Source organism: Natrix helvetica (assembly GCF_964273705.1).
Source record: "Natrix helvetica genome assembly, chromosome: 2".
NCBI classification, from domain to species: Eukaryota; Metazoa; Chordata; class Lepidosauria; order Squamata; family Natricidae; genus Natrix; species Natrix helvetica.
The window spans coordinates 139042773-139070140 of record NC_138552.1 but is presented as its reverse complement, the minus strand read 5'-3'; the positions used below and the strand labels follow the sequence as shown (position 1 = coordinate 139070140).

General features: G+C 40.0%; 1 protein-coding gene across 1 annotated transcript; it reads right to left on the bottom strand.

The window, feature by feature from the left end:
* Positions 1 to 509: 509 nt before the first annotated feature.
* LRRC63 (leucine rich repeat containing 63) lies at positions 510 to 27111 on the bottom strand. The gene is made up of 10 exons (XM_081943870.1): positions 26999 to 27111; positions 25759 to 25862; positions 20025 to 20483; positions 18726 to 18893; positions 15003 to 15160; positions 11278 to 11376; positions 7561 to 7697; positions 6590 to 6673; positions 3991 to 4230; positions 510 to 1374 (listed from the first exon to the last, which is right to left on the bottom strand). The coding sequence occupies exons 2-10, from the start codon at positions 25841 to 25843 to the stop codon at positions 1215 to 1217; spliced, it is 1590 nt and encodes a 529-aa protein (XP_081799996.1). The 5' UTR covers positions 25844 to 25862; positions 26999 to 27111; the 3' UTR covers positions 510 to 1214.
* Positions 27112 to 27368: the final 257 nt, after the last annotated feature.

Sequence of the window (27368 nt, the reverse complement as noted above, 5' to 3'; positions counted from 1 at the left end):
TACAGTAAAGGGCCATTACTTTCATTTAGTTGAGGAGAGTTAGCAAGGAACTCTCCACAACTTAAGCACTTTCTACACATTTGCAGAAATGCTGAAGTCTTTCCGCATTCTGCCTTTTGTAGCTTGCCATAGCAAATAACAGATGAGTCCTGATTTTATTGTAGCTTCATGGAAGAGTTTGTTTTGCCAAATGCATAATGGGCAAAATGATAAGAAAACGGTATTTACAGCATCATATTTTTTACTTTAGAGTCAAAGGAAGCGATGCTAGGATTATCACAACCAACTTGGGTAACTTTGATTACCATTTGGGTAGCAGTTAAGAAAACTTCGTAATGTCAAATTTAAACTTAGACGCACAGATAGTCTACATAATGTATGCATCTGCAAACAATATTTCTATAAGCCATGCAAAACGAAGATTTGTGCAAATGTTACATTTCAAAAGCCTCAAGTACCACTGGTATCCTCTTGTGTGCTGACCAAAGTATTATCTATTACCATCTACATTGCATTTTAAATACACTGCTGCCTACATTTGTTGGTTTACTGAGTTTATTTAAATTTCTACAAATAGCACAAGAAACTAGCAGCACATATCATGAGTAAAATGGCTGTGATTGTCTTGCCTCATATATACAGGATACTCATGATTCTAGATGCCCATCATTCAGTTTGTCTTTGAGCAGGAAAATCACACTATTAAGCAATATATCCGTGCATAGTGTTTTATTTTACTACAAGGCAGAATATACAGCAGGAAACAGCAGTAAACAGCATTATTCCTACATATATATCCCTTTAATCATATATACAATCTATCTAATGACATTGTAGCTTGTGCTAAGAAAAAGAATCCCCAAATCCTGAATACTAATTTACATTAAAAGGCTTAAAATAATGTCACTTTTAAAAGAAAGTTAAAAGCTGGAAACTGCTAGGATTTTCACAATGTTGCTTACAGATGGGCGTAGGAATCAAGAGAATGCCCAGTCTCGCCCTAGGAGGGAGAGCGACAGTTTCTAAATTGTGATATATAAATAAATGAAGTTTGAATGTCACAATAATGCTTAGACTCGCCCACCCACCCCCACAAGAAATCTACATTGGGGGGAAAAAAACCAACACTTCCATACCCAAAGCACTGCTTGGTTGCTTTATTCAACTGGTTAGTCACTTCTCCCGAATCTCAATTGACTAAACATTAACACCCATCAGGTTGGCACAGCTGACTTGACAAAGGCTGTATAGCAGTCGGGTGAGCAAGCTGAAAATTGATATGGAAGCCTTAGTCCGTAAGCATTCCTATAAATGAGGATAAAACGGAAGCCTTTTCCATACAAGGGTCCCATGCAGCAGTCACAGCCTGTAAAGCTAAAAGGAGGAGAAAGTAGGTCAGTGTCACATACTAGGGGGAGCAAATTGAAGCAGATCCTTTAAATTCACTACTGAAAGTCTAGCACAGATGAGCGATTTGGACTAAAAGCGTGCTGGCATTGCTGGTGTATCACTTTCCAAGGGCAGCTAAGTGCAGAGTATATCGGAGTAAACAACTCTAGAAACCTTCCTGATCAGGTTGTAGAACATCTCCACATTTTCTTAATCAAGTACAGCTCTCTGCTTTTGTAAGGTTTATACTATTGCAATGCTTTACTCTCCTTAACAGGGTATAATATTACCATGTGATATTACCATGCTTTACCCTCTACCTTCTTTAACAGGTGCAGCTTTCTTTGCATGGTGCTTCTACAAAGCAGAAAGTTTTAGCAAAGATGTATTAAATTCCTTTCTGCTATTTAGAGGTGAAAAATCAATAGGAATCAAACCAGAAAAAAAAAGATACGGCATTTGTCATTTATGGTTAATACTGAACCAGAACTGTTTGGAATCAAGTATTGCACAAATATTATGCTAAGAATGAACAAACTCACAGATGAGATGAGAATTTAAGGTGCCAAATGCACCCGCAGAATTGGGTTTGGCTTATCCATGGATGGATTTATCTCTGTGAATATACGGTAATATTTTTTTAAGTATCCACATAAAAGTATCCTGTATATTTTTCTATATAAGCCCATCTGTGGATAAGCTAACCGTTGAAATTTTATTCAAAATACCATGAAAACTGCAGATCAGCTTACCCATGGGCAGCACAATTTTGGTTAAAAAAACTGAGGGTGAGCTTATCCCTGGATGGATTTATACGGGGCTTATACACAAATGTATACAGTAAATATATAGATACAAAATCTGCTCAAAAGGATTTTCTAAGTGTAACTAATACAAATCTGTAGCAGAAAGAGAAGACATCTACCAATGACTGTTAAAATATCCCTGTGCCTCATATTGGGTTTCGGAAGAAGGAATTGGCCTATGATTGCTTATGTCTTATGCCCAAGAAACTGCTGTAGATACATAGTCTTCAATGTTAGCATTGCAGACCGAAGAGCAAGGCAGAAGGCTTCCATTTTGTCTCTTATGAAATGAACCAGATATGAAACATATTGGGTAATCAAATATGAATGCATGCAGCCATCTGGTTCACAGACTACTTTATTAACCCATACTAAGATTGTCTTAAGTTCTAATATGCACTTTGTAACATATTGGATACTGTTTTTTTAAAGTATGCAAAGATAAAATTTGAAACTGAGAAGTGAAAGTTATAATGATCTGAGATCAATATTCAAGTCACCTCTTGTGATTATAAATAAAATCATGCATTTTAATTTGATGCATTTGATTTTAACTTCAGTTACAGTGTCAGACTGGAACTGGGGAGTCTCAGAGTCATTTCTTCATTGAAAAACCTGTATTTTCTGGTCTTATTTGGGGGTACGTACGTCCAATTGAATTCAATAGGTCTAGCTTCTGACAGGTTCACATAACCATCTAAGCAACAATAGAATTTGATTGGTTTGAGGTTAGCACGTTGCACAATCCAGCCATTTTTGTTTACAAATCTAGCCAATTCTGGTTTACTCAATAAACCATGATTAAACTCCGACTAAATATGATGTGAGAGTCCATTCACAGGAATGCAATCTGAGTAGCTTTGGGGTGGCAAGATAGGGTGTAAATAAAAATTATTATGATTGGTGCTGTAAGTTAGCTCAAGGTGGCTATGAAGAGAAAATGAGTGGTAGAGAAACCATGTGCATAATGCTGAGCTCCTTGGAAGAAAAGTGGAAATAAAAATGGCATGAAAACATGCCTGCATTTCAAACATACATAGCCATTGAGTCACTCTTATTTATGATTTCTTTTTTTCATTAGGCCAATTTAAGACATTCTTACTACACTATGTTTGCTTCACCCATTTACGAAATCCTTCCATTATGTCAGCCTCAATCGATAAACCATGACTTAAATGGTGAGTGTCTATAGTCCATTACTTTAGGTATTGTAGTTTATTAAAGGTAAAGGTTCCCCTTGCATACACGTGCTAGTCCTCTCTGACTCTAGGGGGCGGTGCTCATTTCCATTTCAAAGCTGAAAAGCCAATGCTGTCTGAAGACGTCTCTCTGGTCGTGTGGCTGGCATGACTAGATGCCGAAGGTGCATAGAACGCTGTTACCTTCCCACCAAAGGTGGTCCCTATTTTTCTACTTGCATTTTTACATTTTACATTTTTACTGCTAGGTTGGCAGAAGCTGGGACAAGTAACGGGAGCTCACTCAGTTATGCGGCACTAGGGATTTGAGCCACCGAACTGCTGATCTTTCTGATCAACAAGCTCAGCGTCTTAGCCTTTGAGCCACCACATCCCTTAGTTTATTTATATACTTTATTGCATCACATCAAATGGCTGTCAATGTGGCTCCACCCTGTTGCAAACACTTTTTAGAACCTGGTCCTGCTCATTTTGGTACAGACTGGCAGTTGCCTCCGAGGAGACTTTTTTTTTTGGTCTTGTGATTATTGGTGAGCTTTTTCATCATCTCCTTTTTGCACTCAACAGAATGCTTGCAGTGATGGCACCTCACTTACTCGCTTATGATATTGTGAATCTCGTCTGGTAAACGATGATATATTTTCCACAGCTGGTGCTTAACGAAGCACAGGGCAGCCATGTCTGTAAGACGCTGAGGCTGCATCAGGAAAGTCTCGGTCCAGAAACAGGCATGCAAGAAGTTGTTTTCCACTAGCAGGTGCTTTAATTGAAGTTTTAGAATCCCACAAGGCAAGGAGTAAAGCAGATTTCCTTCCAGGTTCAGGTAGATGAGGCTTCTGAGAATTTTAAAAAAACATCACTCCACCATTTATGCAGTCATCAGGTCTATTTGGGGCATAGTTCTCTTGGATGCCCAGATATGGGAGGACAAAATTATCTTGGCATGGAAATTTTACAGGCACCTAGGAACTGGCAGAACCCTTCCTTTCAGCCCACACCAAGGAGCAACTGTTGCTACCTCCACTACTAGAGGGTTTCCCATTTCCCTCCACGCAAAGACAGAAAGTTAAGACTCTCTATTTGACTTTTCTCCTCACACTGTCAAGACAGGGCACAGGAGAAAGTAATCTCTGCTTTCTACCACATTAAATCTATGCATTTCTCTGTTACCAGACACAGTTGACAAGTGCTGGGAAAGCTACTCGCAACACTCATCAGGAACCATGACAGATGGATAGCTTCTTTCCCACACAGTGAAAGGAAGGAAGATTGATTAATTGGTCATGTGCCATCAAGCCATTGTTAAGTCTTAGAGAGTTTATGGATTTTCTCCATGGTGATCTATTCTTAGCCTGATCTTTCAGGTCTTCCCATAAGTGAAAATGGGGAAGGTGGAAGTGAAAAGGTGAGAGACGAATTAAGAGTATGTGTCAATCTAGAGATGTGTGAGTCCTGTCCTACTGTTTGCCAACTCTTTTTGCATACTTTAATTCAGTGTTTTTCCAACTTAGCAACTTTAAGATGTATAGATTTCAACTCCCAGAATTCCTCAGCCCCAGAATTCCTCAGTGTGCTGGCTAGGGAATCCTGGCAGTTGAACTTCAGACATTTTAAAGTTGTCAAGTCTGAAATACACTACTTTACCGTAATTCTAAAGTGAATTACAAGGGAGTTTAACAGAGCTTCTGTTAAAAACAGAGCATTCTGGCAGATTAAGAAAAGCCTCAGTATCAGTGAATGTTTTTCTTAATCTGCCAGAATGTTCTGTTTTAACAGCAGCCTGTGCAAAAATTAACATGGTCCCAAGGACTCTTTAGTCATAAATAGCTCAAGATAGTCTCATTAAGTCTAAGCAGAGTCCTGTGTCCCTTTTGCACAGTATTAGTCTTTTCTGAGATAATATATAGGGAGAGAAAAGTTTCGGTTAATTAAGCTTCCCATATTTCAGGCAATTCAAGAAAAGCAATGCATCTTACTTATAAAATGGAGAAAATCATAGTTTCCAAACTACAGATTTCAGCTTGTCTATGCTGGTTGAGCCTGCTGAAAATTACCCCAGCAACATCTGGAACAGTGGTGGGCAACCCGCGGCTCACGAGCCACATGCGGCTCTTTACACCCTTTAATGCGGCTCTTCTGTGTGCCGGGTGCCTGCTCCCCTCCCTCCTCTCGGGCTTCGGAGGGAAGCTTCTGCAAAAGCCCGGGCGAGTGACAACCAATTTTGGTCCTATGACTGCAGAATGCTGCAAAATACCATAAATGCAGGCCAGTTGTTGAGTGTTTCAAATGTGATTGGAACACTCAACAAGGTGACCACAGTGTGTGTGTGTGTGTGTGTGTGAGTGAGACAGACAGACAGAGAGAGGAACAGAGAGAGGGAGTGAGGGAGGGAATCAGAGAGAGACAGACAGACAGACACACACACACACAGACAGAGAGAGACAGAGAGGGGGAGGGAGGGAGAGAAAGATAGACAGACAGAGAGAGAGACACACACAGAGTGAGTGATTAAGTGAATGAGTGAGAGACAGACACACCCACATACACAGAGTGACAGAGAGAGAGGAAGGGAGAGGAGAGAGACAGAGGGAGAGACAGACACACACACACACACACACACAGAGTGAGTGAGAGACAGACAGACACACACACACACAGAGTGACAGAGATGGGGGAGGGAGGGAGAGAGAGACAAAGAGCCAGAGAGAGAGAGAGAGAGAAAGAAAAAGAAAAAAAAAGAAAGTGGGAGAGAGAGATGAAATTAAAAACAACAACATACAAACCTGACTTACTCAAACTATCCAAGGAAATGCAAGGCCAATGTTCACATTAGTGGTTGTGACTTTGTCAGTCAATGTCAGGATGTAATTTTCTCTACATTGTAAGGCAAATTTTACGGAATTTAGCATTATCGATAAATAATATCGTTCTAAAGTTTTTGTTTTATTAGTTGTGTTATTTGTATCCTCCCGACCTATGTGGATACTTGCATGCAGAATATTCTCAATAAAAACTTATTGAAACTAAAAACAGTGTACCATCCTATGTATTTTCGGTTTTAAAAATGTGGCTCTCAAAGTAAATTTCAATCGTGGTTTTGGCGAGATTTGGCTCAGTTGAAAAAAAAGGTTGCCCACCACTGATCTGGAAGACCAGAAAAGTCCTCTTCTCAAAACCAGAAAATCAGTACAATACCTGAGATTTTGTATTTCATTAGGGATATATTCGAGTTCATTATAGGAAACATCAATACTCTGAAGACTCGGCAGGGTAAATAGCCTATAAAAACAAAAGGCCTTCCTGTCACTGGTAATCATAGAAAAGCAGGAAAAATCTTGTCAGTCCTAGAGCCCTTAAAACAGAGTTTGGTCAGCGTTTGTTGAGCTTTCCTCAGTGAACTATACCTTTTGTGTGAACAGGTACATATATTGGGGCATGGTTTTTTTTCATTGTACAGTTAGTTGACCAGAGTTGCTAAGAAATCAGATAGCCTCTACATTAAATAAAGAAGCAAAGATTTGTGGTCCACATCATGGGCAGCTTATATCATCACCCAGATATTTTTTGAAGCTCTCATAAGGTTCCTAAGTGTTTATAAAACAGAAACATTGTACTGTAGCCGTTTTGCCTCACCCAGCCTGTCGCCTTCTTCTGGAATTCATTCCTGTCAAAGAATATTTACAGCAAGTAGAGATGGGATATAAGATCGGTGATCTTATCACCTGAGCATACTTTCTCTAAGTATTGAATTTGAAAGTATTGAAAAGTATTGAAAGTCTTATCTTTCTTTAGATTTCTAAAATGCTGGTTTTTTTTTTAAAGTAAATTCACAGCCTTTGTATTGAAACAACTTGTATTAGGGCTTCAATTTTTAATGGAATTGAGGCTCTATGTTTCAGGCCATTATCCACTTGTACAAACATAATTTCTTTTTTGGGCCAGAAACCAATTCTGCCAGCTTCATCTCATCTGCATCCCCATGAGATAGACAGGCTTCAGTTGAAGCTGTGGTGAAAAACCTTAGTCAAAGCAGATAAGGTTTTTAAAAAATAACCGATGATACAATAATTTATGAGAAGTATGTGCCTCCTTGCCCCCCCCCCCAAAAAAAACCCTGGAAGCTTCTTTCCATATATTTCTAATTGTTATTTAAAATTATTACACACTCAGGTGGGAGAGTAGTCAGCAGGTTGAAGGACATTGTCAAGTATGTCAGATTCTTCATATCAGAGATTTCTCCTGGGATGGATTTGATGGGGTTATTTCGGAGCTTTAGCACTTGTAAATATTGCAGCTGAACCACCTATAAAAGAAAAAAAAAGTGTGTAAAGGGTTATAAATTGCCCTAAAGTCAGTATTTTTAAAAAAAATGTTAGTAAGTTTGGTTTCTTCATTGATGGGAATTCCTGTTTCATGTTACCTTCCAGCACTTGAATTTAAAACTGATTACAGTACTTTTCTCTTCCCCCTTGTGTTTCCATAGAGGCAGGGTTATTTCAAAGAAACTTCATTGCAAGACAATAGTTAGGTGGGGGAACACTGTTCTTCAATTGAGTCAGATTTTATCTCTCCTTGATGTTGTCATTAACTGTAGGGACAGCTAGATGGCTGTGTTAAAGCTCTATTCAACAGGCCTTGAGCTGAGAGAGTATTATGTCAGCTTAGCTACTGTATCTTCCATTATAGTAAGAAAACCAGCAATTGGGGCTCTTTTTGCAATTAGGAAAGAAACTGGTTGATTGCCCTATCTTCTATTATTAGTCCATCTATAGGAGTTTGTCAGCCATGGCTGTTTCCACTAGCGTCTCTTGGACTGGACTCACTTATACCATGTAGGCCTCCAAAAATGCATCAGCTATGAAAGTCAGCTAGTTTCATGTCTTCCTCCGTTCCTTTCAATGATTGCATATATTTTGCTGATTCTGATATCTCTTTGGACTGTGTCCATCCTACAGACAGACGGATCACTTATGGGTTGGAGCTGAACTGAAGGCTACATCATGAGCTCATGTTATAAAAAATTAGTTACTAGGTTATGTTTCTGCTGTTGTTGGACAAGGGGAGGATGACCCCGACAAATAGTTTACTGTTTCCCACAGCAGGATGAAAAAAACCATTTACTTCTCTGTGCAAACCCCTGAATGTAACACATCTCAGGAAATATATTTCTTAATAATAATTAACCAGAACTATTTGCACTCTGGCTCAAATCACCCTTCCTTGTCAAACAAGGGCCAAGGTCATACAGCAATTTGGCTAGTTCCACAGGCAATAGGATTAATTAATAAATGGGTTACACTGTTATATGAACATAGACAAAGTCAGAAAATTAATCACCCCCATTTTTGTTTCCTTGAATCTGCTGACACAGCTGATGGCAATAACCACATTGGTGGCCTAGTGTTTGTGTTATTAACATAAATGAAGTCAGACACCACCATGTTGTAACATCATGAGGACTGCATGGTGAGGAATGACATAACTGTTGTTTTCCTTTCTTTTCCTAATAGAGATACATAAGGCGGAACATGGAAATAATTATGGGAGATTATGAAGCAAAGATTTAGCTCATAGGATACAAGAGTGGATTTTCAGAATGTTGTACATGATAAAATTACATGTCTTGGCAACAATGGACAAGGCAGAGCAGAAAAGAAATAAACTGAAAATAAAGCCAAGGCAAAGATTGTGAGTTAATCAGTTAAGTAGGTGGCAAAGTTATTGACGTATAACTTAAGAGCAATCATGGAAAGACTTGACAGGTGGTGAAAGATTCGGTTAGCACAGATAAGAAATCCTGAGCAAAAATAATTATGAGTCAAGGAAATATATTGTTTTTTTCTCAACCTGATCCCCTCTAGCTTTTCTGGATATTGTCAGGTTCCCCAGTCAATGGTAATGTGATTGGATTGAAATCTGTCATAGAGGCAATGGGGATAGAAAGGAGCTGGCATTCTCAAATGTAAAGAATTAATTGTTTAAAACACTGCTTTAGGGAGGATCAGCCCTTAGTATGTTCCATAAGTTACCATGTACTACAGATGGCAGGCATACAACTTTCTCTGGGCTGAGGGACATGCTTAGACTACATTTCTCAAATTGAGGGTTGGGGCCAAAACAAAAACCATGTTTTATAAGTTTTGTTTCATTTACATATAAAAATAATTAAATACAGTTCTTTAGTCAAATTAAAAATGATGTAACAATGTTTGGAGGTATCTGGAGTTTGTTTATGCAGCTCTAGACTTCCGTTTCTGGACATACTGTATGATTGAATTTGGGTCTTTTGCTGCTTTACCTCAAGCCATAAAATGTCTTGGGCCAAAACTGAATCTAAGGAAAGGAGGATACAGATTTCTGAAAACAAAAAGAGGATAAATGGAAAATATATGACCAGGGAAGAGGGGGGGGGGGGGCTGTGAGAAGCACATATTGTTGGAAAGTTATGGTATATGCATGGAGTAGAAATGTAGGTGTCAGGAAGAACAACTAAATGTAGCTAAAGAAGACTATCAGGCAGCATATTCTGCAAGGCATGCAAGTCAGAATAGCATGCAGGGGGAGAAAAGGTTTGAACCCAGACAGTCCTAAACATAGGCTGAAAAGACTGAGGACAATTCTGCATTACAAGCTTAAGTTGCTTATCTCCTGGGCAATAAAGTTAGTGCTAGAAATCATTCTCTGGATTTTAATCTTTGGCACTGATCTGCACTAGGGACTTGGTCTGGATGTGGTCTAGCAATTCACAGGTCCTTACGGGTAGATTCCTCTGCTTCTTTACCTTGTCACCCATATACTAGGAAAGCAAAGGCCAGCGGTGGATTAAAGCTCACTGGTGCCCTAAGCACTGACAAATCTCGGTGCTTCCCTCCTTTCTACATACTGTACAAATCTTCATTGGTTTTTTTTTTCTTTCTCAACTTTGTGGTGCCCTCTTTGGGCCTGGTGCCCTAAGCATGTGCTTAGTCTGCTTAATGGATAATACACCACTGGCAAAGGCCATTCTCTTTCCCTTGCATGGCTAGGCCTCTGAGGACATACAGTTCCTGTATGAGAAAACAATATGGAAGCAGAAAGTTGAAAAGGACCTTAGAGGTTTTGTAGTTCGTCTTCCTACTCAGGGAGGAAGATGGCGTGCTCACAATGACCTTTCCTCAGCCACCTGACATTGCTGAAGGGCCCCAAGTTGGGAAAGTTACATTGGGACATACAGTAGTTATGCCTTCTCAGAGATGCAGCGGAGTGGAACTGTAGCAGAGGTAGTATTCAACAGGTTCTGATCAATTCTGGAGAACCGGTAGTGGAAATTTTGAGTAGTTCAGAGAACCGGTAAATACTACCTCTGACTGGCCCCGCCCCCATCTAATCTCCGCCTCCCGAGTCCCAGCTGATTGGGAGGGAATGGGGATTTTACAATATCCTTCCCCTGAAGCCACACCCACCAAGCCATGCCATGCCTACCAAGCCATGCCCACAGAACCAGTAGTAAAAAAATTTGAATCCCACCACTGGACTGGAGATACCCAGGTTCAAATCTTACATCAGCCTGCTGTACACTCTTTGAAGTATATCATTGATAGCTCCATCTGAGTGGGTCTTTTGAAAATAAAGTGAAGGGGAAATTCCATATATACCATTTAAGCTCATAGAAGAAACTCATATAAAAATATACAGTGAAATTATTATTCAATGTGTGGTTATGATCAATTCAAACCAAAGAAACTTTGTGTATCAGCAGTTAAGCCACTGAGCAGTAATTTATAAATACCTAGCAAATCAGTGAGGAATATATATCATAAGGCCACGTTTATGTTTATAGATTACATAAACAAAAGCTTCTCTAATATACACTTTTTTTTAAAAAAAGTACATATTACACTCACCTGTAATGGAAAGCAATCCAAATTATTATAGGACAAGTTTAGGTACAACAAGAAATCAGACAAATCCAAGAGGTCAGGAAGCACAGAGAGAAAATATGCCTAAAGATTAGCAAGCAAAATATATATATATCAATATTTGTTTTTTAAAAGAATGGGGATTTGTCAGAACTTAAGACTTCAAGATTTGAACATATTTATATAAAGATGCATCAACAGAGCCTGTTTCCTAAATTAGATGATGCCGCTTCAGGGAATTTGTTGATTACCAGTCCCAATTAAGACTGTGTGTGTGTGTGTTTGAATCAGTCTTGACTCCTGATCTCTATTTGACAAGATTTTAGAAGTTTGCCATTGTTTTCTTCCTAGGGCTGAAAGAGAGGGACTGGCTCAAGGTCACCCACCTGGTTTTGTGTCTAAGGTGGGTGGAATTGGAACGCAAAATGCCCCCGTTTCTAATCTGGTACCTTAACCACTGCATCAAACTGGTTTTGTACTGAAGCTAAATGTGTGGGAGATCTGGAATTATAACCACCTATCACCACATTTGTTTAACACAATACTACTATTGATACTACAATATTCTAAACAACAAAATCGTTATTGGAGAGGGAAAAAAATCATCATTTCATCTCATTAATCAACCAGACACTAATAATAATAGGACTGTGAGTGGCATGCATCTTTGAGAGAAAGAAAGGGATACAAATCTAATCTGCCAACTCATCTATTACTTATAAAAGTACAAATTTTGCATCTCTTTCTCCTAACATGCACTGATCGCCTGGCTTTTTGCAGCCCAGATATGCCCCCCCCCCTGCCATTTTGGTTTTATGTTAGGTTATATATAAACGAGGCCCTATGATTTGTTCAATGAATTGTGATTTAAAGGGGGGGGGGGGAAAGAGGTTGCCTGACACACACACCCTTTCATGTGAACTCACTGAAACATCTTCGGGTCCCGTGACTGTAATTTGCAACATCTTTTGCCAGTTTCTGGTGATTTTTTTTTCTCGCTTTCCAACAAAAAAAATGCCCATTTGGGAGAACGGGTCTACTTAATAATCGTGTGTGGGGTTTTTTTAACAACCACATGATTTACTTAACAACCACAGGGACTTGCTTTATGACTATAGTAAAAAATGGTCATGAAATCAAGTTAGGTCACATGGTGACCTGCTTAATGACTGCAACAACTTACAACCAAAACTGCAGGCTCAATTGTGGTCATTGAGGACTACCTGTAGAATGTACTATATATGTGCTATAAGTCATCTCTCACAAAACCTGCCAGATGCTTGTTTGAGGCTTAGTCCTTCTTCTGGACTAGATGGGCACTATTTTGGAACTATAGAAGCCAGAGTAGAAAGCCACAATAAACCTTGGTTTTAAATTCTGGCTTACACAAATCCAAATCCCAGTTAGGGACTGGAAAGTACACATTATATCTCAGGAAGTTCCACATCTGGTTAACAAGCCAAGGATGACAAGAAGGGAGTAGATAATAGCATCTATGACTGTCAACTCTTTAAAATGGATAGATAATTCCCCCCCCCCCAATGCCATCCATCTACTGAACACATAATTCCCACAGCACCGTCTCATTTCTCATGTTTCCTATTATCTTCTCCTATAGATTCTTATGGTTTTGCAACTTATGATTAATGATTGGTATGATTTATGACTTATGATCTATTACTTGCTTATATGTATACTGAGAGCTTATGCACTAGAGCAGTGGTTCTCAACCTTCCCAATGTCGCGACCCTTTAATACAGTTCCTCATGTTGTGGTGACCCCCAACCATAAAATTGGTGTCTCGGTTCCTAAGACCATCGAAAATATGTGTTTTCCCATGGTCTTAGGCAACTCCTGTGAAAGGGTTGTTCGACCCCCAAAAGGGTCCTGACCCACAGGTTGAGAACCACTGCACTAGAGACAAATTCCTTGTATGTCCAATCATACTTGGCTAATAAAGAATTCTATGCTATGCAATGCAATGCAATGCAATGCAATGCAATGCAATGCTATCAGTGGTGGGATCCTACTGGTTTAACAACCAGTTCGGTGATCACGCGCTTTATATGCGCAGTTTTGAGAAAAAGTACCTTCTGCATTACTGCTGGGGAGGAAAACAGCTGAGATGTGGCAATCTGCTGTGCCACGCAACTCAGCTAAGATATACAGTAGGCGGTGACGTGCAGTCAGGTGAGGCAAGTGAGGCACAGCCTCACCGCTCTCATCATGAAAAGAAAAAAAAACGTAAAAGGAAAAAGCTGAGCTAGTTGCTGCCTCACCATGGATGACTCTGCTTAACTGTTAAAAAAAAGCCTCTAAAAAAGCGCCCTCTACTATGAAGCAGGAGAATTGCATGCCTCCTCTAGTTTGACTTTAGGCGTTTTATGATCACTCAAGCAGAGTTAAGCAAGGGTTAAAAGCCTAAAAATGCCTGACCTAGGTGAGGCATGCAGTTCTCCTGCCTCATAGTAGAGGGTGCTTTTTTAGAGGCTTTTTTTTAACAGTTAAGTAGAGTCATCCACGGAAGCCAGGCAAAGAGCCATGCAGTAGCACACACACTTTCCCCCAGCCTCTTTCTTTTGGAAGGCTTGGATCGGCTCCCCTCCAGCTTCTCTGCCTCTCCTCTCACCCCAGCCTGCCAGCAGGAGATGAGTGGGTGGGCTTTATTGCGTTCCAGGCATTTCCCACCCAGACAGCAGGCTGCATTTGCAATGGTGGAGGTGTTTGGGGAAGACAGCAGGAGAATGGGGGGGATGGCAGAGGAGCTGCTTTCAAGCCACTGGAAAAGATATCCAATCCAACTTTTGTGTGTGTGTGTGTTTGTTTGAGAGTGAGTGAGAGAGGGAAGGGGGTAGGAGAGATAGTCCAATCCAACTTGTGTGTGTGTGTGTGTGTGTGTGTGTGTTTGAGAGAGGGGGAGGGAGAGAGGGAGGAAGCTGTCACTTTAAATCGGAACTGAGCATGCCTGGCTGTGGAATTCTGGGAGTTGAAGTCCACAAGTCTAAAAATATTTGAAACCCACCACTGTGCCAGTGCCTCACCAGCCATAAATCTCACCGCATGTCACTGACAGTAGATGAGTTAAGAGCAGGAGTGGGCAGGCAGGCCCACTTCATCGTTGGAGCGAACCGGTTCGCTTCCAGCAGATGGTCGGAGCTACCGGTTCGCCTGAACAAGTCCGAATTGGTACACTTCCACCCCTGTATGCTATGCTGTGCTATGCTATGCTAGATAAAAGACAGGCAGATAGATAATCTTTACTATGGTTTATTATGTCATGTAAATGAAGCCATTATGTCGTACATGATAGTGTTGAATTTTTAATGAGGTCCAAAGTTCAACCCTTGCTCATCTATTAAGATCAGAGGGCAATTGTGCGCAGCCTAATTTTCCACGAAGATTTTTGAGGCAATAAATGGAAATTTCACCAGAAAACATTACTCTGTGTCTTGTGAAAATGGACAAAAAGTCTGTATATGAAATGATTATATTACATAAAAATTAATGTATGGCCTTACAAAATGGCATGCTTATTTAATAGCCATATGCAAAATCTATTCTGTGTTTCTACAGAGCATTCTGAACTAGCAATTCTAGACACAACGGTATTTTCTGGAAAAGAAAGTGATTGTGGCAATTCCAGTTATTACCAAATCCTAAAACTAGCATACATTTACAAGGCAGTATACTTGTCTGTTTGGGGACTATACCTTAAGACTAAGTCCAGTTTTTCTATGCATGATGCAAAACAGAACCGCCATTTCAGCCTTGTCTAGAAATTCATTGGCTGTCTCTAAAGCACTTAATTCAGTATCGTATCCAGCTCCGGAGACAAATGATTTAATAAAGTCCATTTCTTCTTCTAATTCTGCAATAAACATAACAAAGAGTATTAGGATATAGCAGGCAAGGAGAGAATTCGGATCGTCATTGACTTACGATCATTTGGATTGTTCGAAGTTATGATGGTGCTTAAAATAGTGATTTACACTCAGTCTTCATACTTACAACTCTTGCAGGGTCTCCATGGTCACATGATCAAAATTTGGGCGCTTGGCAAGGGACCAGTATTCACACTGGTTGCAATATCCTAGAGTCATGTGATCAGGGGTGGTGGTTTTCACTTACCGCATCTTCCCTATCGGTTCGCAAATGGGTGCACGTGTGTGTCCATGCATGCGCCTGGCCTTCTGTGCATGCGCTTTGCTCAAAAAACGTCCTTAAACAGGATGAAATAGAGCCAAGACAGGTGGGCTGGCCCACCTGTGATTTCCACTACTGATTCGGGTGAACCGGTCCGAACCGGTAGAATAGCACCTCTGCATGTCATGGCTATTTATGCCCTTCCCAGCCATGGGAAGCAAAGCCCATGGAGGAAGCCGGATTCCCTTAATGATGATGCGATTCATTTAACGAATGTGGTGATTTGCTTAGTACACACGGCAAAACGGTTTTAAAATCAGGCACCACTCCCTTAGCAACCGCATCACTTAGCGACTGAGATCCTAAGTTGAGAATTATCTGTATATAAACTAAGGTTAGCAGGGGGATTGGAGATGACGTTCAAAACTCTTCCCTACTTCTTATTGACTTTTTCAGTTTTCAGTCCACGCATGATTATTTATTTATTTAAAACATTTGTGTAGGCACCCACCTTAAAGCCAACTTTAGTCAATAAAATGATAAAGAACAATTACATACATTTATATAAAAAAAATAACATTAAAAAGCCAGAAGAAACACAGGCACCATAACCATACTTCCCTGATGAAACCCACAATTCTCATTGTCTATGGAGATTCTCAGTCATTCAGGTCATGGTTGTCCCAAAGGTGCTTTTTCAAGAGGAAACTGGACTTTGTGGTTTTTCTTTAAAGACATTCTGCTTCTCGTACAAGGAGCTTCTTCACCTTGAAGTGAAACATCTTCAAAGAAAAGCCAGAAAGTCCTGTTGTCTCTTGATAAAGCACTTGTGGGATCACTATTCTCATCTCACCCTGACCTCCCCTTATCCCATCGCTTGGGGAAATAATCAGTTCTCTCCAAAAAGATAAATGTGTGTGTGTCTGTCTGTCTGTCTAACTCAGGAGGGAGGGTGTTTTATGGGGCAGGGACTGCAGTTCTTAAGGGAAGGGGTGTGGAGCATGCCTATCCTATGTTCTTTGATGGCATGGGTGGATACCCTCAAAGAGAGGTGGTCCCACATATGAGCTGGTCATGTGCCACGTAGGCATAAGGCATTAAAAATGTAATGCCTTACTCTCCCAAACTAATTTTTTTGAAGTGACATTTGGAAAAAGCTAATAGGATGGGTTGTTCCAGCCTTATGCTCCCTTTGACATGACCACTCTAGAAATATTCTTACTTTGAAAGAGACATGTGCTCTAAAACAAATGCTTTGAACTAGGCTATTTCATACTTGAAACACTTCCAGAATAGCTGGAATAATTTTGGAATGCTTCTAGTCAGGTGGGAATGGCTGGTTACAAAATGAAAGGATATCCTTCCAACTCGTAACCTTTCAAAATCAAAACCATACGTTTTTGCATCCCAGTGATATGATGATTAGCCAACAGCTCTGACAAGCTTCTCTTGACAAGGAATTAACATCTGATCCAGATCTGGTATTCAGCAGGTTCTGACCAATTCTGAAGAACCAGTAGTGGAAATTTTGAGTAGTTCAGAGAACCGGTAAATACCACCTCTGACTGCCCCCGCCCCCATCTATTGTCTGCCTCCTGAGTCCCAGCTGATCGGGAGGGAATGGGGATTTTGCAGTAACTTTCTCCTGGAGTGGGGAGGGAATGGAGATTTTACAGTATCCTTCCCCTGCCATGCCCACCAAGCCACACCACGCCCACCAAGGCACACCCATCGAACTGGTAGTAAAAAAAATTGACTCCCACCACTGATCTGATCGTAATTGAATATTTAGTACGGCTTGTGATATTCACCTCAATTTGGAAGGTGCTCAGTCTGACTTAAAAAGAAAGGAGGCCTCTCTAAAGAGAGCCAAAGGCTAATTTTTCCACAATTTTGCAAACTAGTTGATCAGCAGTTCTGCAGTTGGCAGTGCCACACAGCAGTGGCAATGGAGCCAGCAGATTGATTCTTAAAACTTTGGCACACATCGCTATCTACAAAGCTGGGAAAGGTAGAAAGCAAGAGAAGAGGATGGTGGATGGAGTCAGTTACAGTGGCAATAGATGCATTATTAGATGATCTGAAGGACAAGGTTAAGGGCAAGAAGCCCTAGAGAAAATCTGTTCATTGGATTGCTAAGAGTTGACACTGACTGACTTGATGGCACCTAATAAATCATCAGCTCTTGCAAAACATGAGCTTCTGATATTGCTGGTCATGCATTCATGAAGCAACATCATCCTGGATTTGTAAACATTTTCTTGCTTACTGGATAAATTATTTGCCACTCCCTCAAGGTTACGTTTCAATTCTGTCCAGTCTAGTCCAGCCTAGCCTTTGAACGGAACTCATGATGACGTAGCATTCATAGTAAAGAGAAGGCTTTACAGGCTTCTATAAGCTGATGGCTTTATAAACATACCCTCCCTTGTAACTCTCCCAGGTAACCATATGCTGTGGCTTCACAAGGCTTGCTAACAGACCACCCTAGTGAATAGAAATGCTTTTAGGCTTTGCATTTGTAAAGGACCTAATTAAGGGACATCGAACTTATTTATTCAGGGAGGAAAGGTTTAGCAATGTCATTGATAGGGAGTAAACTATGAACTGTGTCACTTGCTTTCTTCAGAAAGGAGGAGGAGGAGGAGGAGGAGGAGGAGGAGGAGGAGGAGGAGGAGGAGGAGGAGGAGGAGAAGAAGAAGAAGAAGAAGAAGAAGAAGAAGAAGAAGAAGAAGAAGAAGAAGAAGAAGAAGAAGAAGAAGAAGAAGAAGAAGAAGAAGAAGAAGAAGAAGAAGAAGAAATCCAGACAGCAGAAATGGGCTAGAAAGAATCCTATTTATTTCCTCAACAGGACACATACGTCTCTTTTGGGATACCTCAGCAAACATTGCTTTATCATACAAAATATAATGTACGATATGAAAGAAAGAAGGGGTATAAACCACTGTGAAACTAAGGGGTCAGCTGTGCACATTGTCCTGAATTCAATGTATTATTAATTCAAAGAATAAATTTAGCATAATTGGTGAACGTAACTATGGTGGTTTTTAAATGATTTTGCAAATTGTGAATCTAGGAAATTATGGCTTATTCAATAAACCATGGTTACAATCAAATAATTGCATAATGCAATGTATAAATCAGCCAATGTGCTTATGTTTAGTGGTATGAAAGAGTGGGTTTAAGCATGGATCTACATTTGGCTGGTTAGTACACCCTTCCAAGTCACTTCCACCACAGAATATAAAAACAAGTTATACCATCATAGAGCATGCTCTGTTTTCTCATACCCTTTTCCATATCCAGCATGATCTGCTGCTCCTTATCTTGCATGATCTGCTGCTCCTTATCTTGCATGATTTGCTGCTCCTTATCCAGCATGATCTGTTCCTCATCCTGCAACATCAGTTTTTCATCCCACGTGCTCTTTTGACTTTTTTTGCTCCTTTGACTTGTTTCTGAAAAATATTATCCATCCAACTATGGTTGGTTCATTCATAAAGAAGAGAAATACTTGCAGCCTTTGAATGTGTATCTGCCACTCACAGTAAAAAACCCAAATAAGTGAGTACAGTATAAGGAATTGAAAAATAGGTTTGCTATGCAGGATGCATTCAGGGAATGTATTGCTAGGTGGTATCCTCCTATGTTTGAAACTGCTTGTGCTTCAAATTATCAAGAAAGAAAGAAATATTTTATATTGGCATCTGAGAGATTTCTGTTATGCCTAATTAGTATTTGCTGTAGTCAATTTAAATATGGTTTATTTATAACTCAATAGAAGTCATGCAGCCCAGGAAGGCTGGGATATATTTCATTTAAGCAGCTCTTGAATGTATCATATTTTTACCCTTTTGGGAAGCAGTACATCCCATGTGTTTTACAAGTGAGATTTACAACAAAATGCTGCGTTTGTACCTTGTAATAGGAGTGCTTTTGTTTAAGTCCCAACTAGACTAGAGCAAGATCCCATATACCAGTGATTGCAAACCTTTTTCTTACGGCGTGCCAAAATTGCATGTGCATACCCACTCAATCCTCCTTGCCCACCTGCGCATGTGCACGCAACGACACCCCCCTCCCTGCGTGTGCAAGCGTGCACAACCCCTCCCCAAGCTCCGGAAGCTTTCCTGAAGCCTGAAGAGGGCAAAAATGGCCCTTTCTGGCCCTCCAGAAGGGCAAAAAAATCAGCTGGCCGGCGCGCGCATGCATGCTGGAGCTGACAGCTGGCGTGCCACCAAATATGGCTCTGCGTGCCACCTGTGGCATGTGTGCCATAGGTTCGCCTTCAGGGCCATATATACTCAGTTGAGAAAAAAAAAGAATTTCTCCTAATGTCTTCAGCCTGTCATCCACCTACTTTGCTCTATGACAACTCATAATTCACATAAGAATATTATTAGAATCCCAAACCCGAGTTCTATTCCCTTCTCACTCATAGAAACTCCATGGTTGACTTTGAGTCAGACATTCAACCAATACTATTTCATATGTTTGCTTCTGAATAGATAAAATGAAGAGAGCTCCTCACTCCTCCCCTTTCTTCTCTAAAACAAAACCCAAACTTGGAAAACAGAAGGACTCAATACCTGGACTTTCCAGTGCTCTATCAGATTCGCTCAGTTTTAAGTATATGGTGGCAACTTTCTCTGGACCTTTCATCTCTTTAGCAATCAGCTTGTTACTGAAGACTTCATAATTATAGTGAGAAATGAATGGCTTTTTAGGGACATATTTCTGGATTACGGAACGGAGAGGCGAGGTTACCATAGTCACACCGCTCACCACAAAATCTGTTGGCAAGTGAAATGGGTGCAGCGTAGGATGCTGTAACCGCATAGGAGCACGACGGTTTTGCATTGGGAAGCTAGGGGGACCAGTCAAATAGACAGGGATAACAAAATTTCTCTTAACAGGGTATGGAAGCTGAACACCAAAATCATCGTCTGGAAAGCTCAAAGAAATTGGTTGGCTCTTTTCAGGCAGAGGAAGCTGACTGTCAACATCTCCAAGCACTTTTTCGGGTTCTTTCTCTTTTTCACGGACAGCTGTTTTGTAGAAACAAAAATGACAGATGTCAAAAATAAAACAACACACACAACATCAGAATTAGTCAACTGAAAGCTGAATGTATATTTGCTATGTATCTATAAACTTTTTTGAGCTTAAATGGACTCCAGGGGATGGTAGAGGACAGGAAGGCCTGGAGGAACGTTGTCCATGGGGTCGCAATGGGTCGGACACGACTTCGCAACTAACAACAACATCTATAAACTTTATCAGGAAAATAAAAATGTATTAATTTGACGTGAATTATGCAGAGCAAAATTGCTGTCTCCAATCATCATATTCATATGTACGTATTCTCACACCAGCATCCACCAAAAGATGATAAAGAACAGTCCATGGTCAATTGCTCCTGAAGCAAAAGTAACTACAGGAAGTCCCTTGACTTATAATAATTAGTTTAGTGACTCTTCAAAGATACACAGCTGTGAAAAACGTGACTTAGGACCATTTTTCACACTTACGACCATTGCAGCATCCCCATAGTCAATGATCAAAATTCAGAAGCTTGGGCAACTGGTTCACATTTATGACGGTTTCTGTGTACTGAGGCCACGTGATCATTTTTTCTGGTCTTCTGACAAGCAAAGTCAATGGGGAAGCCAGATTCACTTAACAACCATGTTACTAACTTAACAACTGCAGTGATTCACTTAACAACTGTTTAGAGCAATTTCAGAATTGCATCACACTGCATCACAAAAATATCTGCTTCTGTGCTCTGATGTGAGTTGAAACATTCCTGAAACCTGGATAATGTTGAATCAGTACACTGTAAATATCTCCCCACTTTCTGTTGGCTTGCATGGTAGACTCTAGATTAGAGGTTTTAGCCCGAAGAGAGTAATGTGAAGAGGTTGAGGGTAAAAGTTTGAGGGCTTTGTTGAACTTCTGGCATGTTAAAAAAACAGTAGTACCAACTTCGCTGTTAGCAGGAAATGCTCTTTAAAAATGTGATGATCCAAGGTCCCCTGGAGTCCCCCAAGACTGTCTCAGAGGTCCACAAAAATCAAAATTATTTGCCAGATATTGAAGACATTTGCAAAACTGTAAGACAGTATCATTGTTGTCATTAGTTTTTACCTGTTAAAATAGATTATTTCATAAAAAGTATTTTATTTATCTTAAGGTATAACGGATTTAATATTGTTATTTTTTACATAATTCAATGAATAAATATTCTACAAGTGTGTCAGTTGCAATTTTTAATCTGGTAAATATTGGTACTTTTTAAATTTATTAACTATATTTGCCGCCCATCATGGCATGGGGCTATTAAAACGATAAGAATATAAAAATGGAAATATTAACAATAGTAAAAATGAAACAATACAAATAACAGTAAAAGTACAGGAATATGATTAAAAGATGGGTGGAGATAAATATAACCCATTCAAGCAAAACCTCTTTGAGGGTCCTCCATAATTTTAAGAGGGAAAGTATCAGGAGTATAAAAAAAAAAGAAACACTGCTCTACATTTACTTTACAAGCTTTACAAGCTTTTTCTGTAAAGGGCCTTCTTCCATCTCCATAGGCACAGCTGGCAGATCTGTGTATAAACCAGATTTTTGCTCTTTAGCAGATATTTGATATAGATAAGGGGAAAAAAACTGTTGCAGGTTTTTTGATTTAGAGAAAATGTCTAATACAATTATTTATGAAGCTCCATTTATGAAAGTTATTGGCCCCCCGTGTCGTATCCAATGATTTTTATTGTGACACTCAATAAATCAAGTAAATATGCAATGTGTCACACCAGTATGATAAGAGTGGTACACTGTTCATGGAAACAAAGCATGCATGAGAATAAGTGGAAAGCTTGGTGAAAGAATCAACAGAGACAAAGATGAGACAAGTATGTATGATGTTCTCTTGGTCATTTAGTTTATTCATTAATAAATGTATGATTGTGGTGATGTATAGGTTGGGGATGCGAGTATATGTATGTTTTTAGATAATGCTGCCTTATTTACCAAGAAGAAAAAGACTTGCAGAGAGTGTTAATTAGAAAATATGATGCAAAGAGTAGATGGATTTGAAAATTAAACATTTTTTCTCCATGTGTTTCACCAGGAAGCATAGAGGGCGGGGACTTGAAAAGTTGACCCCCTCCTAACCATAGCCAAGGGCTAAGAATCCCTTGGAGAGATTAGTTTTGCTCTCCAAATTCAAGGGGGCCTAACCCAAACCCTAAGTTGGTTTTTCCCCCTATGGGATTTCCCCATGTATTTCACCGGGAAGCATAGAGGGTGGGACTCGAAAAGTCGACCCCCTCCTAACCATACCCATGGGCTAAGAATCCGTTGGCAAAGTCGGTTATGCTCTCCGACTTCAAGGGGGCCTAACCCGAACCCTAAGTTAATTTTTCCCCCTATGTGATTTCCCCATGTAATAATACAATACAATAGCAGAGTTGGAAGGGACCTTGGAGGTCTTCTATTCCAACCCCTGCCTAGGCAGGAAACCCTATGTCATTGGGTTAGACATGGAAAATGATGACATATAAATGGTGAAAAAGTAAAGAAAGATGATAAATTCATGTATTCCATAATGTTTACTAAAGAAGAGAGAATAAATGGATATATTTGAAGATCTGGAAATGCTGGTATAAAGGTCATTCTCTGAGCTTGTGGGTTGGTTTCCAAATGTTTCCTTACCAGGCTAGGTAACATCTTTAGCAGAGTTTAGGAGATGTCAGTGTCATCGCTCTTCTATTTATAAGGGCTTCAGCTATGGGTGTGTCAAGTGAGGGTATTGGGATGGGTCTTGTGATAAGGAGGTTACATCAAGTCAGAGTCATTGGAAGGTGAACTGCTGGTGGGGGGCTTGCATGGGTTGGTTGAGGGTCGGTGCTGTCTCTGATCGGTTGTGCAGTTGATTTGAATTCTGAAGGGTTTGTAGGCTGGTTGTAGGTCAGTGTGTCTGTTGATGGATCCACACTGACATCCCCTAAACCAGGGGTCCTCAAACTACAGCTCCTGGGCTGGATACGGCCTGCCAAAGCAATTTATCCAGCCCACGCTCCTCGGCAGATGAGGGCTTCGTAGGGGACCTATCTAGTGCCCCAAGCCAACTCTGCCATAAGGAGGTCAGGAGTATCGTTGGGGCTCCTGCTAAGAGGGGCTCAGGCCTGGTCCCTGAATGGTGCCACCATGCTCCACAAGCTGCTGCTGGTACTGTGCAGCTACCCAGGCAGCCTCTTTGTGGATGGTGGCCCTCCCTCCCTCCATGGGCCTGGATGATGCCCTTCCTTGTTCTCATCCTCTTCCTCTGCCACAGGTGTCCCTGGATCTGCTACCCCGTCCCTAATGCCCATGTCTGCTGCCTGGGCATATTCTACGTCTGCCTGCCCAAGTTCATCAAGCAGTTCACTGAGCACGCCCAGCCGCCGTCACCCCGTCACTCGTTTCTCCATTGCAGCACAGCGCCCAGGATCCACTTTGATAACAAGGGGAGGGTGGGTAATAATTTGCCTGGCCAAACTAATCCCGCAGTCTCCCCTACATTGGGCTCAGCTTCAAACTTGCTGCCAACTTAATTCCTTGCCCCTCTCACTTTTGCCCGTAGTCTGACCAACAACCCCTGTATGCAGCTCCACAGAAAGGGAGAGAATCCTTCCACTTCCCCCCAGTTCTTCACCTTCCTGCATAAGCTCTCAGAAACATCAAGTCCTTGTCTCTATGGTAACTCCCCTCCTTGTTATTTGGAAACCTTGCCTCTTAAAGGAGCTACGTCCAGAATGCTGAAACAGCCGAGAGACCAATGTGCAGACAAGCACCCTTGGAAACAGCCTTTCAAACTATAGTCCAGGCCCCCAACAGTCTGAGGGACCGTGAATTGGCCCCATGTTTTAAAAGTTTGAGGGCCCCAGCCCTAAACTCTGCTGAAGATGTTACCTAACCTGTTAAGAAAATGTTCGGAAACCAGCCCACAAGCTTCACCCTCATCCTACACCTGAGCTACAGATATTTGCCGCTATTGCAAGTATGTGATTAGTTGCAAGGAAGGGGACTTTGCTAACCAATGTGAAAATGGTGATGTGTAAAAATTTGTTCACATTGTTACATTTTGTTTACAGGGAAGTTACAGCAGGATATGTCAAGAGAAACATAAAAGCAAGTTGAATACAATGGGAATGGGGCACATAGGAAGTGTATATTGGTAAGATGCTGTACAATCGGGAGCAACCCACCTCTGTGTACAATCAAGAATGAATATGGAATGAATTCAAAAAAGAAGAGTGACCACTCCCAAAAGGTTATCTTTTTGAGAGTAGAATGAATGGGGACTGAATTCTTAGTCAAATACAGTATATATCAAAAGGGGAAGATAATTTTTTAAAAGGTTGATGGTTGGGAGGTGTTGATCAGATCTCAAGAAGAAAGGACTGGGTAAAATGGATTGATTATATACAGAATAAATATCAGACTAGGAAGTACTATGTAACCTTTAGTTAAGAATGTTTAGACTGATAGATGATCAGAGTAAATAATACATGGGACGCTCGGAATTGTTAGAGTGGTGTATAGTGGAAGTCGGGGGGTGGGTTTGATTGGGAGGTGGGGGAGGGTTAGGGTGGAGGGTGGGGAAATATATATGCATAACTAACCTAGAAGATGGGATTAATGAAATATTGTTACTTTAAGAGAAACCTATATTAGGATTTATATATGTTTAGGTACAATATTTGAATGAGAATTTTTTTTAAGACGGGGGAGGGGAGGGGGTACAGTATTTGTATGTGATTTACATTATATGGTGGGGGGGCAAAAAGGGGGGAAATTTGTTTGTGTAAAACTTTTTCAATTAAAAAAAAGAAGAAGGTTTACAAACAGAATTCAGTATATAAAACAATTTATGGATCTAGCAGAAACAAGAATGATTTGTAAACCTGGAAAGAAATACAGAGGTTCAGAATTGTGTCAGTGAAAACTAGATTAATTTCTGTTTCTGGTGTTGTTGTTTTTTTTAATTTTCTCCCTTTCATTTCTTTGGCATACTAAGGCATTTCTGCATGAAGCAGCTTACACTGAAAGAGAATGGAGTATTGAGGAAAAGTTCTAACTATGCTCACTACAAACTAGATTTTCTTCTAAGGAAACAATTGAGTCATAAATCATCAAATATTTATCATTACGAAGCACAGAATCAGCCACAGTCAATACTATGTGCCCACATCTGAGTTATACATCAGCTTTGCAATACAATAAAGAGTAATGCTAGATGTAGGTAAATCTTGAACAAGACTACCTTACCTTTTGTGCATTTCTTCTTTAGAATATATTGTTCAGGATCCATCTTTGGAGACAGAGGTCTCCGGAGCAACTGAAGTTGAGACATGGTCTTATGTTCGTTAAACCTGTGGTAAGTCAAGAAATATAGGGAGAACGAAAATTTAAAATATAAATCAAAATAATTAAATTCTGAAAGAACATTAAAGGAAGCACTAAGGAGATAGAGGATTATATTGTAAACAAATAGAACTTCCAATTTTAAAAATAATTTTGTTAAACAAATTGCTTGGAAGAAATTGTTTTTCCTTGCTCCTTTATGAAAAGAAGATCAGACAACAAATTAAACTAAGAAGGATATGTTAAGATGGGAGAAAATTCAGTTGTCATTACTGGGGATAATTTATGTAATAAAAATGAATATTGCCTAGAATGATGTTTTGTTTCAAACAATATTTGACAACATATGCATTGTTCAACCAACAGCAGAAAGATACCAGAAAGATATTGGTTTGTACGACAAGGAGAATAGCGAAGAATTAAATATGAAAGAGTGGGTATTGCTGAAAAATATCAGAATTTTAAAATTTAAAAAGTATGACCTGAGATTTAGATGGCATGGTTTTTATGGTGTGATTAGGATTATTTTAAAAATCATTATATTATAAGTGTCATATTGAGAATATGGAATAGATATAAACCCAGACTGTGCCGGAAAATGCCTTTGTGGATCTCAGCACAAAAAGTATTTCATAGAAAAGAAATAGCAGGCAAAGAGTAACAGTTAACATACCAAGAATAGTTAGAAAAAGGACACAGAATAACAATTGAACTCAGAACTTTTCTTGCTAGGACTAAAGGATAATTAGAAAAAAAGATATGGAATATATGTTTTTGTATATGACAACTGTAGTGAGACTCCTATACACACAAAAATGGAAAATTCTGAAATACCCACGATGGACGAATAGTTGGTGAGGATGATAGAATTAAGCAGAGAGAGCAAAATTGACTTGTTCTGAGTAGAGGCAAATAGTATGCGGGCATGTGAAGGAATCTTTCAGTAACTTCATTCCTCTTGTTTTGAACCTCTGTATGTATTTCCCAGTTATAATTTGATCTACTTCTCTAGGCATTCTATAGAAGTAAATCAAGATCATGCAGCAGAAATACCACAAGCTCCCTAAAATCACCAAGTATACAAATCGCTGAAATAAAAAAAAATGAAGTGATTATTTTGAAAGGCAGCTGAGAATGTGTTTACTCTATTTTTTGAAGGAGATCTTGGAACAGTTCAGCTTCTCATTGTGTGGATGGGTTCCAACAGGCAGCCCTGGAATAAGTCAATGGGAAGTTGTCAGATCTTCAGAAGGGGAGGCATCCATGCTTCCATTGCTGAATTTCTGTCTTTAGGAAAAGAGAAAGAGACAAAGACAGATTTTCAAGTTTGATTTGTCTGATCCGGACAACCCTTCCCAACCATCGCTTACATAGTTTCTGCTCTGCATTCACTCAGGACATTTGAATCTATTCTTTCTCGTTTGAGTTCTGACAAACCTGGACAAAAGTAACTCTTGGTTTTCTCTATTTAAAAGCATGGGGCCTAGACACACTTTTTTTTGTGCTTTCAAATC